Source organism: Nakaseomyces glabratus, chromosome J, assembly GCF_010111755.1.
Source record: "Nakaseomyces glabratus chromosome J, complete sequence".
NCBI lineage: Eukaryota > Fungi > Ascomycota > Saccharomycetes > Saccharomycetales > Saccharomycetaceae > Nakaseomyces > Nakaseomyces glabratus.
Window position 1 is genome coordinate 55381 of NC_088960.1, and position 18894 is coordinate 74274.

The following is an 18894-nucleotide window of genomic DNA, read 5'->3' on the forward strand; positions in this document are numbered from 1 at the left end:
CGGGTAACACTCATATCACATGACCAGCTGAGAACAAATAATGTATTTTTAAACGGCACATCTTGAATCCGGGTAAAATATATTCCATCACATGATCTATTGTTATATCCCTGGCAACGAAGCTGGAAAAATTTTCTTTTTTTTTTTCTGAAAAAAAAAATTTGAAAAATTTAACTTGAAGCTCATCGCCTTGTCTTGCTGGAAATGCTTGGTGCGGGAGTTTCTGTGGTATGGTGGGGGAGGATTGTGACTTTGGGAATTGAAGCTCATCGCATCCTGAAAGCATTGAAAATTTGTTAGCTTATAAAGAAGTTGTAGTTAGTGTATACTTGGGTGTGGTTTGGTTTACAATTTGAAGTTTGGTATCAGGAAGTGAAAATATACAAAGGTAGGAAGCAATGGCTAAGAAAGGAGTTAAGAAGCAGGTGAAGAACAAGGAGGAAGGTCTGTCTCGTGAGAGAATTGGACGTGCTTTGGGGAGTTTGAAGAAGTACTTGGAAGCTCAAGAAGGAGGGGAGAAGACCCAGCTGTTGGAAGATGAGAGTCTTGGCGACTTGCAACTGCTTTTCACCAATGCGGAGTCCTTCACCGGCTCTAAGAAGTCTTTCAAGCTGAAACTTGTAGATGTGAAGCATTCTCTGTACGCCAAGTGGAAGGCTGCTAGTGCCACTGAGATCAAGGATTTCAAAGTGCTGCTGATCTTGAAGGACTCTGATGTCTCCAAAGTCACCCAGGATGAACTGTATGATCAGCTGAACGAGAGCGGTATTGAGATCGATGAGATTATCTGCGGTAAGGACTTGAAGACTACGTACAAGGCTTACGAGGCCAGAAACGCCTTCATCTCTCAATTCTCGCTGGTGATTGCCGATGACAGCGTCGTAACCGCTTTGCCAAAACTCTTAGGTGGTAAAGCCTACAGCAAAGTCGAAACTACTCCAATCCCAATCAGATGCAATTTGAAAGGCCAATTCTCTCTTAACGCACTAACTAATCAAATCAAGAAGATCTACTTGCATAAGCTGCCAGTAAGGGCTCCAAGAGGTAATATGCTTAATGTCCATCTGGGAAGAGTAAACTGGTTTACTGACGAAGAGATAATAGACAACATTGAATCTGTGGCTGACGCATTGATCAAAGACGCAAAGATCAGAAACATAATGTTGAAGACTACAACATCCCCATCCCTACCTATATACCGTAACGACAATGTCATTGACGAGATGGTAAAGGAGAACACCGTAGATGACGAAAAGGCTGAAGACGTTAAGACCGTTAAGATTGGTGAGGTTGATGTAGAATTGTCCAACTTTGACAGAGCTTTGATGGAGGTTGCTAACCCAGAGGAATACGAGACTATGTTCTCAAAGCAAATCTCAAAGGCAAAGAGAGCCAGAGAAGAGGAACCAGAAGTTGAAGAAAAAACTCCTGTTAAGAAAGGTAAGAATGACTCTAAACAAGTAAAAGGTAAGAAGTCACCAAAATCTAAGAAATAAATTATGCGGATCAAAAAAATGATTCTTTAAACATATAATGGAAATTTAATTGCTGACTAAATTAAATAATGGCATACTCGAGAACTGTATATTATAAATAATGCATAATGCATGAAAGAATATTCATGGTAATTGTTAACTAGAAATTCAACTATGTAAGCAATAATTTTATATATTAAATTTTTTGTTTATTTTTTTTATGTTTTGTTAATTAAAACGCCCAATTTGAAAGGTAGCATATAATTATTATATCATTTCCCTATATCAATAAGAAATTCAAAATTACAAAAGCATATAATGAATATGATGTAAGTACATAATTGCTGTCTCATCAGATTATATCTATTACTTATATTATGCATAAATATCTTTATTGACTTGTATTTTTGTCGGAAAATCGAAAGCTATGGCCTGCAGCTCTCAGAATTCCGAACTTTGGCAGCCTCTATAATTTGTTTCCAATCACAGTGGAAAACGGCATAACCTTGGCAAATACTCATCATGACTAACGCACAGGTAATACCATACCATAGTCCTCCAACACCTGTATTAAAAACAAATGCTAAACAGTATGCCATTGGAATACCAATGCAATAGAATGCAAACAGATTGATGTATCCACCGATTTTCTGGCGTCCTTGACCACGTAAACAGCCCGCTGTAGAAGCATTAAACGCATCAAATAACTGCATGAAAGCCAAAATAGGCAAAGTTGACACCACAAGAGAAACGACATCTTCTTCACTCGAAAACAAACCTGCTATTTGCTTCTTAAATGTAAATATAATTAACATGTTCAATGAAGAACATGCAAAAGATAGTAGTAAAGAAACTTTACAAGTAATAATACAACTCTTGTAAAGAGATGCTCCGATGAAATTGGCTACTCTTGTGCTAGTGGATACGGAAATTGAAAATGGAACTTGATAAGCCAAAGAAGCCACTGTAGCAACAATAGACTGAGCACCCAAAGGTGCGGTACCGATTCTTGAAGCAAAAACTGTTAGGATTTCAAAACCGAGAAACTCAGCCTCTACCATGATAATACCAGGCAAAGCAAGATTGAACATCTTCTTCCAGTTACGGAATAGCTGATTAGGCTTGATAACTCCATTCCAACACTTCATAGGATTCGCAGGATGCTTGGTCAATACTGTATAAGCCAAAAGGCCCAGAGCCATGGCCCAATAACTAATAGCTACTGAGGTTGGTGCACCAAGGTAGCCTATACCAATATTTTTATCCCATACCAATATGTAATTCAAAATTGCATTAAGCGGCGCACATATAACAAGCACAATAGTTGATGCATGAAAGATACCTTGACATTGTAAGAAACGCTTTCCACATTCAAAGAAAATGAATCCCGGAACTCCAATAGCTGTTATTTTCAAATAACTTGCAGCAAGTGAGCAAAGCTCTTTTTCAGGAATCATAGATGCCAGTATTCTGTCCGACCAGAAGAACCATATATACATAACAGGCAAAAATGCCAAACATGTAATAATGGCACATCTTTGGACAAGAACTCCGACTAAATGATTGTTCCGTGCTCCATAAGCCTGTGAACATAGCGTATCCAAACAAGTACAGAGACCTTGAATTGCAGCTAGACAGGTAATATTAGCGGTCATGGATCCCAGTGTAACACCACCTAATTCCTTCGTTCCTAAATGCGATACAGAAAATATTGATGCTAGTGACAATGAGTTTTGTAAGATGAATGTAAAAACAAGAGGAAAGGCATTAACGGATATGACCTGTATCTCCCTATGAAAAGAAGTACTAATTTCTTTTCCCGACTCTATTGCATCTTCCCATGTGTTTATTATTTCTTCTTCTTCCTCCTCCTCCTCAACTTCCTCTTCTCCTTCTATAAATAAGTCTGGATGTACACTATTGGTATTTTCATTATAGCCTTGCCCTAAAAAGAAATCTTGCGCAGCATTTATGCCTACACTTTGACTATGCCTTCTTGATTTTGATGTATCCAAAAGATGATTATCAATCAGTAAATCACGTTCTTCTTCTAACAACTCTTTGTTAATAGAATTTTTCCTATAGTTACTAATTGCTCCATAGCCATCAGCATTAGTTATAGATTGCCTTGCATTATGTTCCCTTTGTAATGTTCTCGCATTATTTGCTTCTATGAGGGACTGATACTCATCACTCCTCCTCTTGTTGCTACCAGCATTTGAATTTCTATTTACACTTAAGCTTTGATAAGTTAACGGTTCATCAGAACTGTCACCTCTTTCCATCTCCTCATCAATTACTCTCTCGGTTGCCTCCGGTGGAATATAGTCTTGTGGAACATACAAGCCACCTTTGCCTACACTAGTAGAGTAAATGACAGACGATCGCCTCTCATCGGTGGTGTACTTGAATTGGTTAGGCATTTTGCTCAAAAACTACTCAGTCACTGTCTTCTTATCTATTGATGAGTTCTGTTTTGAATACGGAACCCTTCAACTAATCCAACGGTCCGAGCAAACTTTATGGACAAAAAACAATAACTTGGTTTATGCAATAATGCAGATTAATTGAACTTTAAAATGTTATAGTTGCGGTCAATTGTCAGATTTTATTCTTCGCTAATGGGTTTCTCTCTATGTGCTAATCGATGGCAGGATGTACTATTTTTTTCAAAAGAGTTTACAAGTACGCTTAGTCTTCGCAATCAAGTAAAAGGATGATTTTTTCAGAATTTTTTTGCAACCCGAAAACGGTCATATGGAAAAAGAAAGGAGATTTGCTGGCAGTTGTCAAATTTCATGTGCTAGTGTAATGTCCACCACACTGCCAGCATATAGTACATCCTTTGAGTCTTTCATAAGGAGCTTGTATATCATTATCATCACTCTATTTAAACACACTCCAATTACAAAACTCAGTACAGTAGCCGCGTTTCTCATCAGTTCTCTAACTACTACGTTATTGATGAATAGCATTTTTCATTCATTTTTTCAAAATGCTAACATCGCAGTCACCGTAACCGTTATCACGTAATCTTATTAATAATTTAGCAATCAGTTAAATACTCACATTAGCAACCATAGCAACTCTGATAAGCTTGCCAAACTCATTGAATCCGACTATACGACTAGAGTTGCAAATGGATTTAAAAGCCATGCACTTGATGCAAATACCTATTAGGTCTAGAAAAGTTAAAACGAAAGCTTCCACACATCATATTGGTCGGCGTATGGTCCAGCATCAGCACCTCTAGATATTTCACTTGGTATTTAACAATCTATCCTGGTCACATGACTCAATACCATTGAAAAATATCGAAACAAGCACGTGACTAAATCTCATGAAAGCAGCTATTTGCCGCTGAACTTAGAAGCACTCTCTAGTGGACCTTTTCGGTTACTCGTATGTATTGCAACAATATAGCTCAACTCAAATAAACCTGGGAACCATTATTATCGTATAATTTAGAAGTTTTTGTTGTTGCTGTTCTCATTTCCTCCTCCTGAATAAAGCTCCACTTCGACTAGTTACTACCTAGGATACTCAGATAATGAGGTAGCTATAGAGGCAGCTAACATCTAAACCATTCGCATATAAAATTATCAACAATCTATATGGTTCAGTACTCATTGGGAACAAAAAAATCCTTGGCTGGTATCATTGTAATCAAAAACAGACTCGATGAGCTCTAGAGACGCGTCGCCTTTTTATGTTCCGCCCAGAATGAAAACACGCGAACTAGCGCGCGATGCGATGAGCTTGGGCATCCGAGTAAGAAGATAAGAGAACTTTGATCTTCGCAGCCAGTTGTATGGAGGTCTTTGAACTATATCTAGTAGCTGACATCGACGTTTCGGGATAGGTTTACCAGAAGATGAGGAGACAGGCGAAGAAAGACCCAAAACAGAAGAGCATAAACTCGTTCTTCTTTAAAGCTGCAAAGAGTAAATCTTTGATTGTTAACAGCAGTTCCAGGAGCCAGGCCCATAGTACTTTACCTTCATCACAAGGGAGCAGCAGATCAGATGGTACAAGTTTTGGCAGTGGACGTGTTATGAAACAGCGGAGTACATTGACTAAGAGCAACTTATTTACGTTTCAAGGATCCTTTAATGATGAGGATTGTAATCCACAGAACGAATTTCGCAAATTGATGAATCCACAGGAGATTAACAATTTTAAGACCCCAAGTCTCTCTAGAATGCCAAGTTTCACTAGATCAAACTCATCGATGTCTTTATCGCCAGTTAAGCGTACTACAACAGTCCTATCAAGTGATGATGAGTTTAGAGAAGTTACTACTTTCCAGTCCCAAGATGCTAAGAGACAACTATCCTTCACGAGCTCTGTGGATACCTCTGCCATGCGGCAGCATAATAATCTAATCAATACAAATAATGACTTGGCCAATTTCTCTGGTCTTAAATTTAGAAAATTGAAAGCACCTAATCAAAACAGCAACAAGAAGTCCACTTCATCTCCTTATGGGAAACCGTTAATATCATTAACTAAAGAGCAACAGACTGTGGTTGACTACGTAGTTAAAAAAAACATGAATGTTTTCTACACAGGTAGTGCAGGTACCGGTAAATCAGTTATTCTGAGGACAATTATAGACAAACTTAGTTCAATGTATGGAAAAGAATCTATTGCTATTACCGCATCTACAGGTCTTGCTGCAAATACTATTGGGGGATCTACACTGCATAAATGGTCATCATGCGGCATTGGTAATAAATCAGTAGACCACCTAGTGAGACAAATAAGAAGATATCACGACCAGTATGCCATCTGGAGGCATACCAAAGTTCTAATTATTGATGAAATTTCCATGTTGGATGGTCATTATTTGGACAAATTAGAAGCTGTCGCAAAACAATTACGGAATAATGATAGACCATTTGGTGGTATTCAATTAGTTTTAACAGGTGATTTCTTCCAATTACCACCTGTGTCCAAGAAAGATGACGATAAAAATGTAGTTTTCTGTTTTGACAGTAAGATGTGGAAGAAATGTATCCAGAAGACCATCCTTTTGACAAAAGTCTTTAGACAACAGGATAATGAGCTTGTTGATATACTTAACGCCATTAGGTATGGTGAATTACAAAACGACATGATCAAAAGAATCAAGTCCTTAGGAAGAGATGTTTACTATCCAGATGGCATATCCCCAACTGAGTTATTTCCTACCAGAAGGGAAGTTGATATATCCAACTCGCGCCAGTTAGAAGCTTTACCAGGAGAGGCAAAAATCTATGAGAGTGTGGATGTTGCTCCACCTAGCTACCAAAACATGCTAGACAACTCAGTTATGGCCGAAAAGAAACTAACTCTAAAAGAAGATGCCCAGGTGATGATGCTTAAGAATAAGCCAGAGTCTGAGCTGTTTAACGGTACATTGGGAAGAGTTTTGTTCTTTTCAACAGAAAAGCTGATTAGAAGAATGAAAGAGCTTTACGGTAGCTCACCACTTGATGAAGATTTAATAACCGACATGAGGTTGGTTAGCAGAGTAATTGCTCGGCCTGACATAGCCAGCAGTGAGAGATTCATGAAAGAAGTGAATATGAGGCCCATGGAAAGGTTTCACAAGTTACAGACAATGATAAATGACGCTGTGACGACCTCCATCAAAGAACAAGTATTCCCATATGTAAAATGGTCCCTCAACCACGGCAGATACAACTACGAATTAATGCTACCTGAGAGATTTCCTGTCGATATACCAGGTGATAAACTTGGTCTCGAGCGTAACCAATTACCTCTGATGCTCTGCTGGGCATTGTCCATACACAAAGCCCAGGGACAAACTATACAACGTTTAAGAGTCGACTTGAAGAATATTTTCGAATCAGGCCAAGTATATGTGGCGCTTTCCAGAGCAATATCAATGGACTCCCTACAAGTTCTGAACTTTAACCCCAAGAAGATAAGCATTGATCCCAAAGTTAAAGAGTTCTACCGTCAATTGGAAATTCTTGACACTTGATAAGGCTCTTTGAAAGACCCTTTGAATGAGACCATTGACACATAAATTTCTCCAGAATTTTTTTTCTACAATGAGGCTTACACATAGCAATGCACATATACCAAGGATAGACTTTCTTAATTTTCAATAGAGGTAATCCTTAATGTGTCCGATAGATTCTACATATGCCCAATATACTCAATGTGGGATGTTGACTATACGTAATCACCAAAAACGGCAAACTAGCTGTGACTGTAAAAGTAGGCGTAGTGATGCCTAGATGCCCAATCTTAAAGTTTAGGAGGCTTTCACGAATTTGAACAAACTTTTCGATGATGTTTTATCACTCGAAGAAACATCAGTGGCTGGACGGGGGGTCAAACTGGTAATACTCATGCTATTACGTAGGAGATTGCGAAGTACTCTATGCCTCCGGGGGACAATCACACTGATCACTGAAATTAAATTGCGATTTATAAATAGAAGTCTTTTCAAAAGAATAAGAAGCCAGAAGCCTTGTTTCAGTGATTGCTAAGTGGGATAGAGTTTTCAGCAGAGCTGATTATGTCATTTGTTATAAAGCAATTAGAATATTGATAAGTTATAACTAAAGATATTGATCCCTTCCATTTATTAACTGTTGAACAGTAGTAAATAAAAAAGGTCTCATTAACACGCATTGGTATACAACCAGGTATCTACAACTTTAAAAGAAATTCTAGCGTATCCTACAAATCATATAATGGACGTTGAGAGACAGACATTTAAGGTCTTTAACCAGGACTTCACCATTGATAAGAGGTTCGAATTGATCAAAGAGATTGGCCATGGCGCATATGGTATAGTGTGTTCTGCCAGGTTCACAGAGGCAAGCGAGGAGACTACAGTTGCTATCAAGAAAGTGACCAACATCTTCAGCAAAACACTTCTGTGTAAAAGATCGCTCAGAGAGTTGAAGCTTCTGAGACATTTTAGAGGACATAAGAACATTACCTGTCTTTACGATATGGATATCGTATTCTACCCAGATGGGTCTATAAATGGCCTTTATTTATACGAAGAACTGATGGAATGTGATATGCACCAGATTATAAAATCTGGGCAAGCACTAACAGATGCGCATTACCAGAGTTTCACATATCAGATCTTGTGTGGTTTAAAATATATCCACTCAGCTGACGTTCTACATCGTGACTTAAAACCAGGTAATTTGCTGGTGAATGCCGATTGCCAACTTAAAATTTGTGATTTCGGGCTTGCAAGAGGTTATAGTGAGAATCCCGAAGAGAACAACCAATTTTTAACTGAGTATGTGGCGACCAGGTGGTATAGAGCACCTGAAATCATGCTAAGTTACCAAGGTTACACAAAGGCCATTGACATCTGGTCAACAGGTTGTATTTTAGCAGAGTTTTTAGGTGGCAAACCGTTATTCAAGGGGAAGGACTACGTTGATCAACTGAATAGAATTTTACAGGTCTTAGGTACACCACCTGATGAAACTTTAAGGAGAGTGGGCTCAAAGAATGTCCAAGATTATATTCACCAACTTGGATACATACAAAAGATACCATTTTCTGAATTATTCCCTAATGCGAATGAAGATGCTTTAGATCTCCTGGAGGGAATGCTGGCGTTTGATCCACAAAAGAGAATAACTGTGGATAAGGCACTAGAGCATCCATATCTAACCATATGGCACGACCCAGCTGATGAACCTGAGTGTAACGAAAAGTTTGAATTCAGTTTCGAAAGCGTGAACGAAATGGAAGATTTAAAGCGCATGGTTGTTGATGAGGTACAAAGTTTCAGGGAATTTGTAAGGCAACCTTTAATGGATGACAAATCTCAAGAAGACGAACAACAACAAGGATCTCCCGAGAATTACCAACAGACAAGCCCAACGAATATATCCCCACAACGTTTACATAATAATGGGTCTCATGATCTGTTACAGGAACCAGAATTTTTGACACAGACACCAAATCAGAACTCAACTATTCCGGATCAACTACAGGAATCATTCGTTGGAATCCACTCAGATAATTTACCTGAGCATGATACAGATTTCCCACCGAGACCTCAAGAGAACATTCTGGCATCACCTATGGGACTCCCATCCGCATCTGATCGAAACTCCATGAACAACGATTCCTTCCTCGATTTAGAACGCGAGTTGGAGTTTGGACTGGATAGGAGATATTTATGATTGGAGATAGAGAGACATGCAAAGTAAATAACATATATATTTTTCTACAACCATTAGGTAATGCATTAATTCGTTTAACCGTTTTCACATGCAGTTACAGAGCAAATATAGATCCCAGAAAAGATGCAATCGAACTATTAGCCTTCACTGATGCCGTGTGGGTCCTGTTAGAATATTCTATTTTGTTCCTGAACATTTAGTGAGGTATGATAGGCCAGCTTTGACTCATTTCGATGAATAGTTACCTCAGACAAAGCAGACTTGGCTAAAAGTACATAAAGAGATACTATTCGATCAGAATTCTTAGTTATATGAAGTCATTGTCAATAAAACTTGAGGTAATAGTCTAACCAATGTTGCAAGTACCTTTCAAGCAAGTGAATGTGTTCAGTGGCGAGCCCTTTAAGGGTAATCCAGTGGCAGTGATTAACTGTCTTGATCTAGATGAGAGCAACTACCTGACTGATGAGGAGATGCAATCCATTGCCAATTGGACTAACCTTTCAGAGACCACCTTTATATACAAGAGTCAGAATCCTCAAGCTGACTATAAAGTCAGGATCTTTACTCCGGTAAGTGAATTACCGTTTGCTGGTCATCCAACAGTCGGCACATGTAAAGCATACTTGGATATTGTCGGTAAGCCAATTAGTGGGAACTATATTGTTCACCAGGAATGTGCTGCAGGGTTAGTACCCATCGAGATCAAGGATGGTATCGTATCTTTCTCTGCGCCTCGTGTTGCTCCTACAGAGCTTAGTGACGAAGTTATTGCAGAATATACCAAGATTGTGGGCCATCCATACACACATAGGCCTCAGATGATTGATTCGGGCCCTCAGTGGGTAGTATACTTGGTCGAAGACGCTGACACCTGCTACAACATCAACCCAAATTTCCAGAACTTAAAACTCTTGAACCTGGACAATGACCACTCAGGTGTCATCATTGCTGGTCCACGTAGTGACAATGAATGGGAGATGAGAGCATTTGTACCTGTGCTATCGGTTCCCGAGGACCCTGTATGTGGCAGTGGTGCCGCTGCATTCATTGGCCATTTGCAACAGCGGTTCCAATACAAGGAAACCACAAATGTGAAAATCACCCAAGGAGGCAGACTGAACAGAAATGGTCTAATTGTTGGTCAGATCAACTTAGACAACGAGAAACCTGTCTACAAAATTGGTGGTGTGCCAGTAACCGTGGTTGATGGTACCATCACAGTTAGAGTTTAGAAATGCTACAACATTCACCTGTTGTGGCCATGAGATAAAGAAATAGATAAGAATACATAAAACACCAGCCTTGTAAGTTTATTACCATATAAAAAACAGTATAATAGCATTCAAAGGGCACAGATAAATAGCTCTGGCAGAATAATATTGCTATTATTACCCAGAATTCCAATAATCATGTGATGTTTACGTATATCACAATATAGGGGGTGGTTTGAGACCCCTTCCACATCGAGTTTCCTGGAATACCAAAATAGCAATGCGAAATGGCATGGGTTATTAGCAATTGATATGCCAATTTGCACTGGGATCAACACTCCTTATACCTTGTGATCTAACTGATTCTATTAGGGAGTATCAAAGTAGTGTTCGGTTGCCAAGATCTCCACGGCACAAATTTAATAGTTGCTACAATTTGATCTTTCATTTCACCCCTTCCTCGGTCCTAATATTGACTGGGAGAAGTGCAAATATAAAAATCAAGAGGTCTGTGGTAGAGTAGTTTTTTTTTGCTTGATTGACTTGACTCATTGTTGATAGCTCACACAAATTACTGGTCAATAGGTATAATTTGTTGAACATTCTTGCCCAAAAAGCACTTTTTTCGGTTTTCTTTGGTCTTCCAAGATTTTAGAAAAAAGTTATTTTTAAGCTCAAGAAGCACTATGGAGGAACAACCTGAACGGATCAGAGATGATGCCTTCTACTGGAAGAAGCGCTTTGTGGTCGATAGGATGCTGAAGTTTGCGGTGTTGCTTGTACTCCTAGTTTGGGGTAGCGTCTTGCTGCTGAAGATGGTGACGCCTTTGAAAGAGGATCACAAGAGACACCAGTTGCCATCCAATACCACTGTGGATGGTAAGCTGCTAATCAATTTTGACAATATCAGAAACGGTACATTCAAGCCAACTAGACATAATTTACAATGGATCAAGAGCACGAAGAAGGGCTCTGACGATGACATGGGTCTGTATGCCACAAAGATTGATGATAAGTTTGTGATTAAATCTGTGCTAGATGAAGATTACGAGGATGTACTTCTGAAAGAGAAGACTTTCGAGTACGATGGTAAAAATTACACTGCAGATGACATCATAGCTTCTCCAGATCTATCCAAGTTGCTCGTTAGATCCAGCACTGTTAAGAATTGGAGACACTCAAATTTCGGCACATACTTCCTATATGACGCTAAGAAGGCTGAGTTTGATCAATTGGCCGAAAATGTTGCATTGGCTGTCTGGTCGCCAAACTCAGTGGATGTTGCCTATGTACAAAATAATGACATTTACGTTTATTCAACGAAGACAGACGAAACCATCATTGTCACTGATGATGGCAATGAAAATGTCTTCAACGGTATCCCAGACTGGGTTTATGAAGAAGAAGTGTTCAGTAACGACAGAGCGCTATGGTGGTCACCTAATGGTGACTACCTGGCCTTTTTGAAGACAGATGAAACTAATGTTGGAGAATTTTCCATTCCATACTATGCTCAGAAGGAAGATGATGTGTACCCAGAGGTTAAAACTATCAAATACCCAAAAAGTGGTACTCCAAATCCAGTGGTTGACTTATGGGTTCACAGATTTAACGATGACTCTACTTACCCATTGAATATAAGCAGCCACCATGAGTCTGATTCTACTCTAATAACCGAAGTGACATGGATAAGTGAGTCCTCTCTTGTCACCAAATTCTCCGATAGATCATCTGACGTCAGATTAGTTCTACATTTCAACGCCGATACCAAACATGCAAAGGTTGCTAGAAAAGAGCCTGCTGACGACGGCTGGTGGGAGATAACTCATAACACCTTGCGAATTGCCAAGGATGAAAATATGGGTATCATTGAAGATGGTTATGTCGATGTTGCAAACATTGATGGTTACAATCACCTAGTATATTTCAGTCCAGCTGACTCAAAATACCCTCAAGTTCTAACCTCTGGTGAATGGGAGGTTATCGATGGTACACTAGCATTCAACTCAAAAACAGGGAACCTCTTTTTCATTGGTACTAGAGAAGGAAAGAGTACAGAGAGGCATCTTCTGTATGTGAACATCAACAAACCAAAAGAAGTTCATCAAGTCACTGACGATTCAAAGAGGGGTGTATACACTGCCTCTTTCTCCAGTAAGACCAGATTTGCATTATTGTCATATGACGGTCCTGATGTTCCATATCAAAAGATTATTGAGCTTGACACCGATAAGAGGGATGAGCATATTCACGGGAACTCTATTGGTAAGACTCTTTACTATCTGGAGGAAAACAAGAAGATAAGAGATAACCTTAAAGATTATGCAAGACCTCGCAAGACGTACCAAGAGCTAAATCTTGGTAAAGATAAAGATGGCAATAACATTATTGTGAACTCGTATGAGATCCTCCCAGTTAACTTCGACAGCAAGCTGAAGAATGAATATCCAGTGTTCTTCTTCGCATATGGTGGACCTAATTCACAACAATGCATCGAAAGATTCAGCATCGGATTAGATGAAGTGATTGCCACAGAATTAAATGCTATCGTAGTTGTGGTTGATGGCCGCGGTACAGGCTTAAAAGGTAGACCATTCAGAGCTGTTGTACGTGACAACTTAGGTAACTACGAAGCCGAAGATCAAATCAGAGCTGCCAAGCTTTATAAGTCAAAACCATTTGTCAACTCCGATAAGATATCTCTATGGGGTTGGTCATATGGTGGTTACCTGACTTTGAAGACCTTGGAGAAAGACGCTGGTGAGAACTTCAAGTTCGGTATTTCGGTTGCACCAGTAACTGATTGGAAATTATACGATAGTGTGTACATCGAGAGATATATGCATACTCCACAGGAAAATCCTGAAGGTTATGAGAAATCGAAAGTCAGCGATGTAGAAGCTTTAGGTAAAGCTAGAAGGTTCTTAATCATGCATGGAACAGGTGACGACAACGTACATTTCCAACATACCTTGAAACTGCTGGACAGATTAAACTTGAAAGCAATTGAGAACTATGATGTGCATGTCTTTCCAGACTCAGACCACGCCATCAAATACCACAATGCTAACGATATGATCTACAACAGAATCGTTTCATGGACCAGAAAGGCTTTCAACGGGGAATTTGACCCTAAATAATTGGACAAGAACAGATGCACAGCTGTTATGAAAGAAACTTAATGGGAACGAACCTATTATCTATAATGTAACTTCTAAATATGGAATATAGTATGCACTGTATAAGTACTAGACTACTCTATATAGGCCAGCACTATTAATATGACATTTCAAGATATTCCCATATTACTATCACGTACATAGTTATATATAGGCTTTCTGTGTGGGAAACAACGAAAAGTGGCAAAAAGCTCCAATGAAGGGCCCATCTTCCCCCTTCTGGAATTATAAGAACAAAAGTGTCCAAGAAAGTTTCATCTAGCACAGGTTCGGACAATCTGTAAGCGCCTATTAGTTCAGGTCAATATTCTACTACTTGAATCCATTGCCCGCTTATCTACACTGCTTAACAACCGGAATTGGTATCGTTTGTTTTCATTTTGAAAATAGTGGAATAAGTAGTTACATTGTGAAGGTATTTAGATTATCTGTCAAGCATTGAAATTTTACCTGTCATAGGATAACCAATTATAGAGTATGAGTACTGATAAGAAGAAAGAGGAAGTTCCCAAGCCGGAGACGGAAGATCTAACGGTGAAGGATGAAACCAAGAACAAGGACAAGAAGAAAGCTAACGAGGAAGAAGAACTGTCTGAAGAAGACCAGAAGCTTAAGGGTGATCTGGAAATGCTAGTCCAGACTTTACTGGAAGATGACTCGAAACTATATGAGACCACGTTAACTCAATTGAAGGAATTCATTAAGAATTCTACAAGTTCTATGACTGCGGTTCCAAAACCTCTCAAGTTTCTACGTCCATTCTACCCTGACTTATGCAAGGCATATGACAAATGGTCCGATAAGGATCAGAAATCTTCTTTGGCAGATATGCTATCGGTATTAGCCATGACATATTCTGACACGCATCAACATGATTCACTAAGATTTAGATTATTATCTGACACATCGAATATAGCTAGTTGGGGTCATGAATATGTTCGCCACCTGGCACTTGAGATTGGTGAGGTTTATAATGAACAAGTTGAGAAGGAGGCCGAGGACAACTCAACTTCCACAGAATCTTCACCACAACCGCCACACATGAACTTTGAATTCTCAAAAGATGTTATCCTACAGTTGTCATTGGAAATAGTGCCATATTTTATGAAGCATAACGGTGAGGAAGATGCTGTGGATTTACTACTAGAGATAGAAGCCATTGAAAAACTACCTCAGTTTGTTGATGAAAACACTTACAAGAGAGTTTGCCAGTATATGATTGCCTGTGTACAGCTACTTCCACCTCCAGAGGATATTTCCTTTTTACAAACTGCTTACTCTATCTACTTATCAGAATTACAACTACCAGAAGCACTTTCACTGGCAATTAGACTTGGTAACGAAGATATGATAAGATCTGTTTTTGATGCTACATCTGACCCTATAGTTCATCAACAGTTGGCCTACATCCTAGCAGCTCAGAGGGTTCCTTTTGAACATCCAGAACTACAAGAAATTATTGGTAACACTAAACTGTCCGAACATTTTCTATATTTGGCCAAGGAACTAAACTTATTAACTCCAAAAATTCCTGAGGATATTTATAAGAGTCACTTGGACAGCTCAAAGTCTGTTTTCAGCAGCGCCGGACTGGATTCTGCGCAGCAGAATTTGGCTGCTTCATTTGTTAATGCATTCTTGAATCTTGGTTACTGCAACGATAAAATGATTACAGATAATGACAATTGGGTCTACAAAACGAAAGGTGATGGTATGACATCTGCAGTGGCAAGTATAGGTTCCATTTACCAATGGAATATTGATGGCCTACAGCAATTAGATAAATATCTCTATGTCGATGAACCTGAAGTAAAAGCTGGTGGTTTACTAGGTATTGGTATCGCCTCCGCTGGTGTTCACCATGATGTAGAACCAGCGCTACTTCTACTTCAAGAATATATCAACCATTCAGATACAAAGATCAGCACAGCTGCTATCTTAGGTATAGGTATTGCATTTGCAGGTAGTAAGAATGACGAAGTGTTAGGTCTTCTGTTGCCAGTCGTATCCAATACTGAGAATTCACTAGAATTAGCTGCTATAGCTGCATTAGCCCTATCGCATGTTTTTGTTGGTACATGTAATGGTGATATTACTACAGCTGTTATGGATAATTTCTTAGAACGTACACCTCTCGAGTTGAAATCAGAATGGGCTAGATTCTTAGCCCTTTCTCTGGGTTTGCTATACCTAGGACAAGGTGAGCATGTTGATGATGTCTTAGAAACCATTAACGCTATAGAACACCCAATGACCTCTGCCATCGAAGTTTTAATCAGCTCCTGTGCCTATACTGCCACTGGTGACGTTCTATTGGTTCAAGATCTCCTGCATAGATTGACACCTAAGGCCGTCAAATCAAGCGATGAAGACGAAGATGAAGACAATGAGGAATTAAGCCAGGAAGATATGAATGGTATTAGTGCTTTCTTGGGTAAGAAAGAAAATGAAATTGCAGAAGAGCCACAAGGCAATGAAGGTGCAGATAATGAAATGGAAGTGGACTCTCATCAAGATGAAACAACCACAGGGGAGAACAATGTTAAGAAAGAGGAGAATGAAGAAGAAAAGACTGAGAAGTCCGAGAAGACAGAAAACGATGAGGAAGAAGAGGACGAAGAAGAAAGTAAGGATGAAGGTGCCAACGATGAGCTTGCTTATGCTGTTATTGGTATTGCATTAATTACTATGGGTGAAGAAATTGGTAAAGAAATGTCTCTACGCCATTTCGGCCATTTGATGCATTACGGTAATGAACATATTCGTCGTATGGTTCCACTAGCCATGGGTCTTGTATCTGTTGCGGATCCTCAAATGAAGGTATTCGACACTTTAACACGATTCTCACACGACCCTGATTTAGATGTTTCAATGAACTCTATATTTGCCATGGGTCTATGTGGTGTAGGTACGAATAACGCAAGATTAGCCCAATTATTGAGACAGCTCGCTAGTTATTACTCTAGAGAACAAGATGCCTTATTTATAACTAGATTGGCCCAAGGTCTTGTACATTTGGGTAAAGGTACCATGACTATGGACATATTCAACGACGCCCATGTTTTAAACAAAGTGACATTAGCTTCTTTGTTGACAGTTCTTGTTGGCCTAATATCCCCAAGTTTCATTCTAAAACACCATCAACTATTCTACATGCTAAACAGTGGTGTAAGACCTAAGTTCATCATCACATTAAATGAGGAGGGTGAACAAATCAAGGTTAATGTTCGTATTGGCCAAGCTGTGGAGACTGTTGGCCAAGCAGGTAAACCAAAGACTATTACTGGATGGATTACACAATCAACTCCAGTTCTTTTGGGACACGGTGAAAGAGCTGAACTTGAAAATGACGAGTATATCAGTTACACGAATAACATTGAAGGTGTTGTAATTCTAAAGAAGAATCCTAACTTCCAAGAAGAAGAGTAACTTATATAGAGCATTTCATACAAACAATTTTGCTGCAACGTGGGAATCCGGAGATAAACATGTATAATTTAATTAATATATAGTGCTTCAAACAAATACATCGAAAAGCAAATACTTAATTAAGCAGCATACAAAAAAGTATATGGTAAATTTCCTTAGGTATAATATTGCGTTATTAATATATGCATAAAAAAGTATTTAAATTTGTTATAAAACCAGCAAAGTTAAATTATATAAACTACATTCTAGTCCATCACCTCTGTGGAAGAATTAAAGTAACCCAAGTCACATCTATTCTCCCCGAAGAACTGATTAAAACTGTCTAATTGCTCTCTTCCATATTAAAAATGGAATTAACTTCTCCATAGTAACATTTCAATGTAAGTCAAAACTGTCTACTGGAAATCGGCTGCTTTACCGGCCATCAGCAAACCAACGATCAAACCCAATAGACCCAAAATAGAACCAAAAATTTCTATAACTAGAATCTTAACAAACAAGGAGGAGTCTGCGGCATCTGCAACAGCAGCAGTAGCTCCTGTGATACCGACAGATACACCACATATTAGATTTGAGACACCCACTGTCAGACCAGCCCAAAATAAGGAGTAGCCGGTGTACAGGTTAGATTTTGAGTAAAGCGAATCCTTCGATGACACAGTTAATTTAGAAGAAAAGACGATTGCCATAATTAAACCATAGATAGCCACCACTTCACAGAAGATAATGGAGATCAAGTTCTTTGTAGTGATTCTAGGTGCCCGCACACCAGCACCAATCATAGATGACCCCGTGATAAAGATACCCCATGCGGCACCCACAACACTTAGACCTATACAAGAGGCAATACCAAGATTTGCCCACATATATGGAGAGGTTTTTGACAGGAATCTGCCGATATCAATATCGGACCCATGTCCTGTCAACATTTTGCGAAGTGCATAGACCACCACCACAAATAGCACCAAGTAGTAGAAATAGCGGGAATAGTTAATCTTGCCGACAAGAGGCTTATCAGCAACAACAGCCATGATTGTGTGTTGAAATTTATATTTTTGTGTAGAGATTTTTCTAGATCAAGGCAATTTCTAGGTTTTAAATCTATAGTAACCTATCTTATCCACCTAATATTTTTCCTTAATTTCTGGTAGGTTCCCTGTTATCGAGGTAGCAAATGTAGCTCTACTTTCAGCGTTTGAGCAAGTTAACTCCACTTTCTAATTGAGACAATTCCGTCTCCAGCCTGAAACAGTTATAGTCTCCCTAACAATTACAAGACGTGCATTCCTTTCTAATTGACTATTATTGCTCGTCTCACTGCTGTCTTAGACTTTTGGCAAATGGCCGAATTGGGAAAAACCTTCAATCATTATATACGCAACATTTGAGTTGCTATTTGAGTAGTATGTATAATAAG

At 39.0% G+C, this 18894-nt stretch overlaps 8 protein-coding genes across 8 annotated transcripts; 6 read left to right on the plus strand and 2 right to left on the minus strand.

The window, feature by feature from the left end:
* Positions 1-398: 398 nt before the first annotated feature.
* On the plus strand, positions 399-1496 carry CIC1 (Cic1p; the record flags this gene model as incomplete). Its single annotated transcript, XM_447732.1, has 1 exon — positions 399-1496. The coding sequence occupies one exon, from the start codon at positions 399-401 to the stop codon at positions 1494-1496; it is 1098 nt and encodes a 365-aa protein (XP_447732.1).
* Positions 1497-1900: 404 nt separating this feature from the next.
* Positions 1901-3898, minus strand: ERC1 (Erc1p; the record flags this gene model as incomplete). The annotated part of the gene is made up of 1 exon (XM_447733.1): positions 1901-3898. One exon carries the CDS (start codon positions 3896-3898, stop codon positions 1901-1903), a length of 1998 nt encoding a protein of 665 aa, XP_447733.1.
* A 1451-nt stretch (positions 3899-5349) lies between these two features.
* Positions 5350-7467, plus strand: RRM3 (DNA helicase; the record flags this gene model as incomplete). Its single annotated transcript, XM_447734.1, has 1 exon — positions 5350-7467. The coding sequence occupies one exon, from the start codon at positions 5350-5352 to the stop codon at positions 7465-7467; it is 2118 nt and encodes a 705-aa protein (XP_447734.1).
* A 721-nt stretch (positions 7468-8188) lies between these two features.
* SLT2 (mitogen-activated serine/threonine-protein kinase SLT2) lies at positions 8189-9655 on the plus strand (the record flags this gene model as incomplete). Its single annotated transcript, XM_447735.1, has 1 exon — positions 8189-9655. One exon carries the CDS (start codon positions 8189-8191, stop codon positions 9653-9655), a length of 1467 nt encoding a protein of 488 aa, XP_447735.1.
* A 353-nt stretch (positions 9656-10008) lies between these two features.
* On the plus strand, positions 10009-10890 carry YHI9 (Yhi9p; the record flags this gene model as incomplete). The annotated part of the gene is made up of 1 exon (XM_447736.1): positions 10009-10890. One exon carries the CDS (start codon positions 10009-10011, stop codon positions 10888-10890), a length of 882 nt encoding a protein of 293 aa, XP_447736.1.
* Positions 10891-11555: 665 nt separating this feature from the next.
* DAP2 (dipeptidyl aminopeptidase) lies at positions 11556-14009 on the plus strand (the record flags this gene model as incomplete). The annotated part of the gene is made up of 1 exon (XM_447737.1): positions 11556-14009. The coding sequence occupies one exon, from the start codon at positions 11556-11558 to the stop codon at positions 14007-14009; it is 2454 nt and encodes an 817-aa protein (XP_447737.1).
* Positions 14010-14525: 516 nt separating this feature from the next.
* Positions 14526-17477, plus strand: RPN1 (proteasome regulatory particle base subunit RPN1; the record flags this gene model as incomplete). Its single annotated transcript, XM_447738.1, has 1 exon — positions 14526-17477. One exon carries the CDS (start codon positions 14526-14528, stop codon positions 17475-17477), a length of 2952 nt encoding a protein of 983 aa, XP_447738.1.
* Positions 17478-17872: 395 nt separating this feature from the next.
* On the minus strand, positions 17873-18508 carry VMA16 (H(+)-transporting V0 sector ATPase subunit c''; the record flags this gene model as incomplete). The annotated part of the gene is made up of 1 exon (XM_447739.1): positions 17873-18508. The coding sequence occupies one exon, from the start codon at positions 18506-18508 to the stop codon at positions 17873-17875; it is 636 nt and encodes a 211-aa protein (XP_447739.1).
* Between the last annotated feature and the right edge of the window lie 386 nt (positions 18509-18894).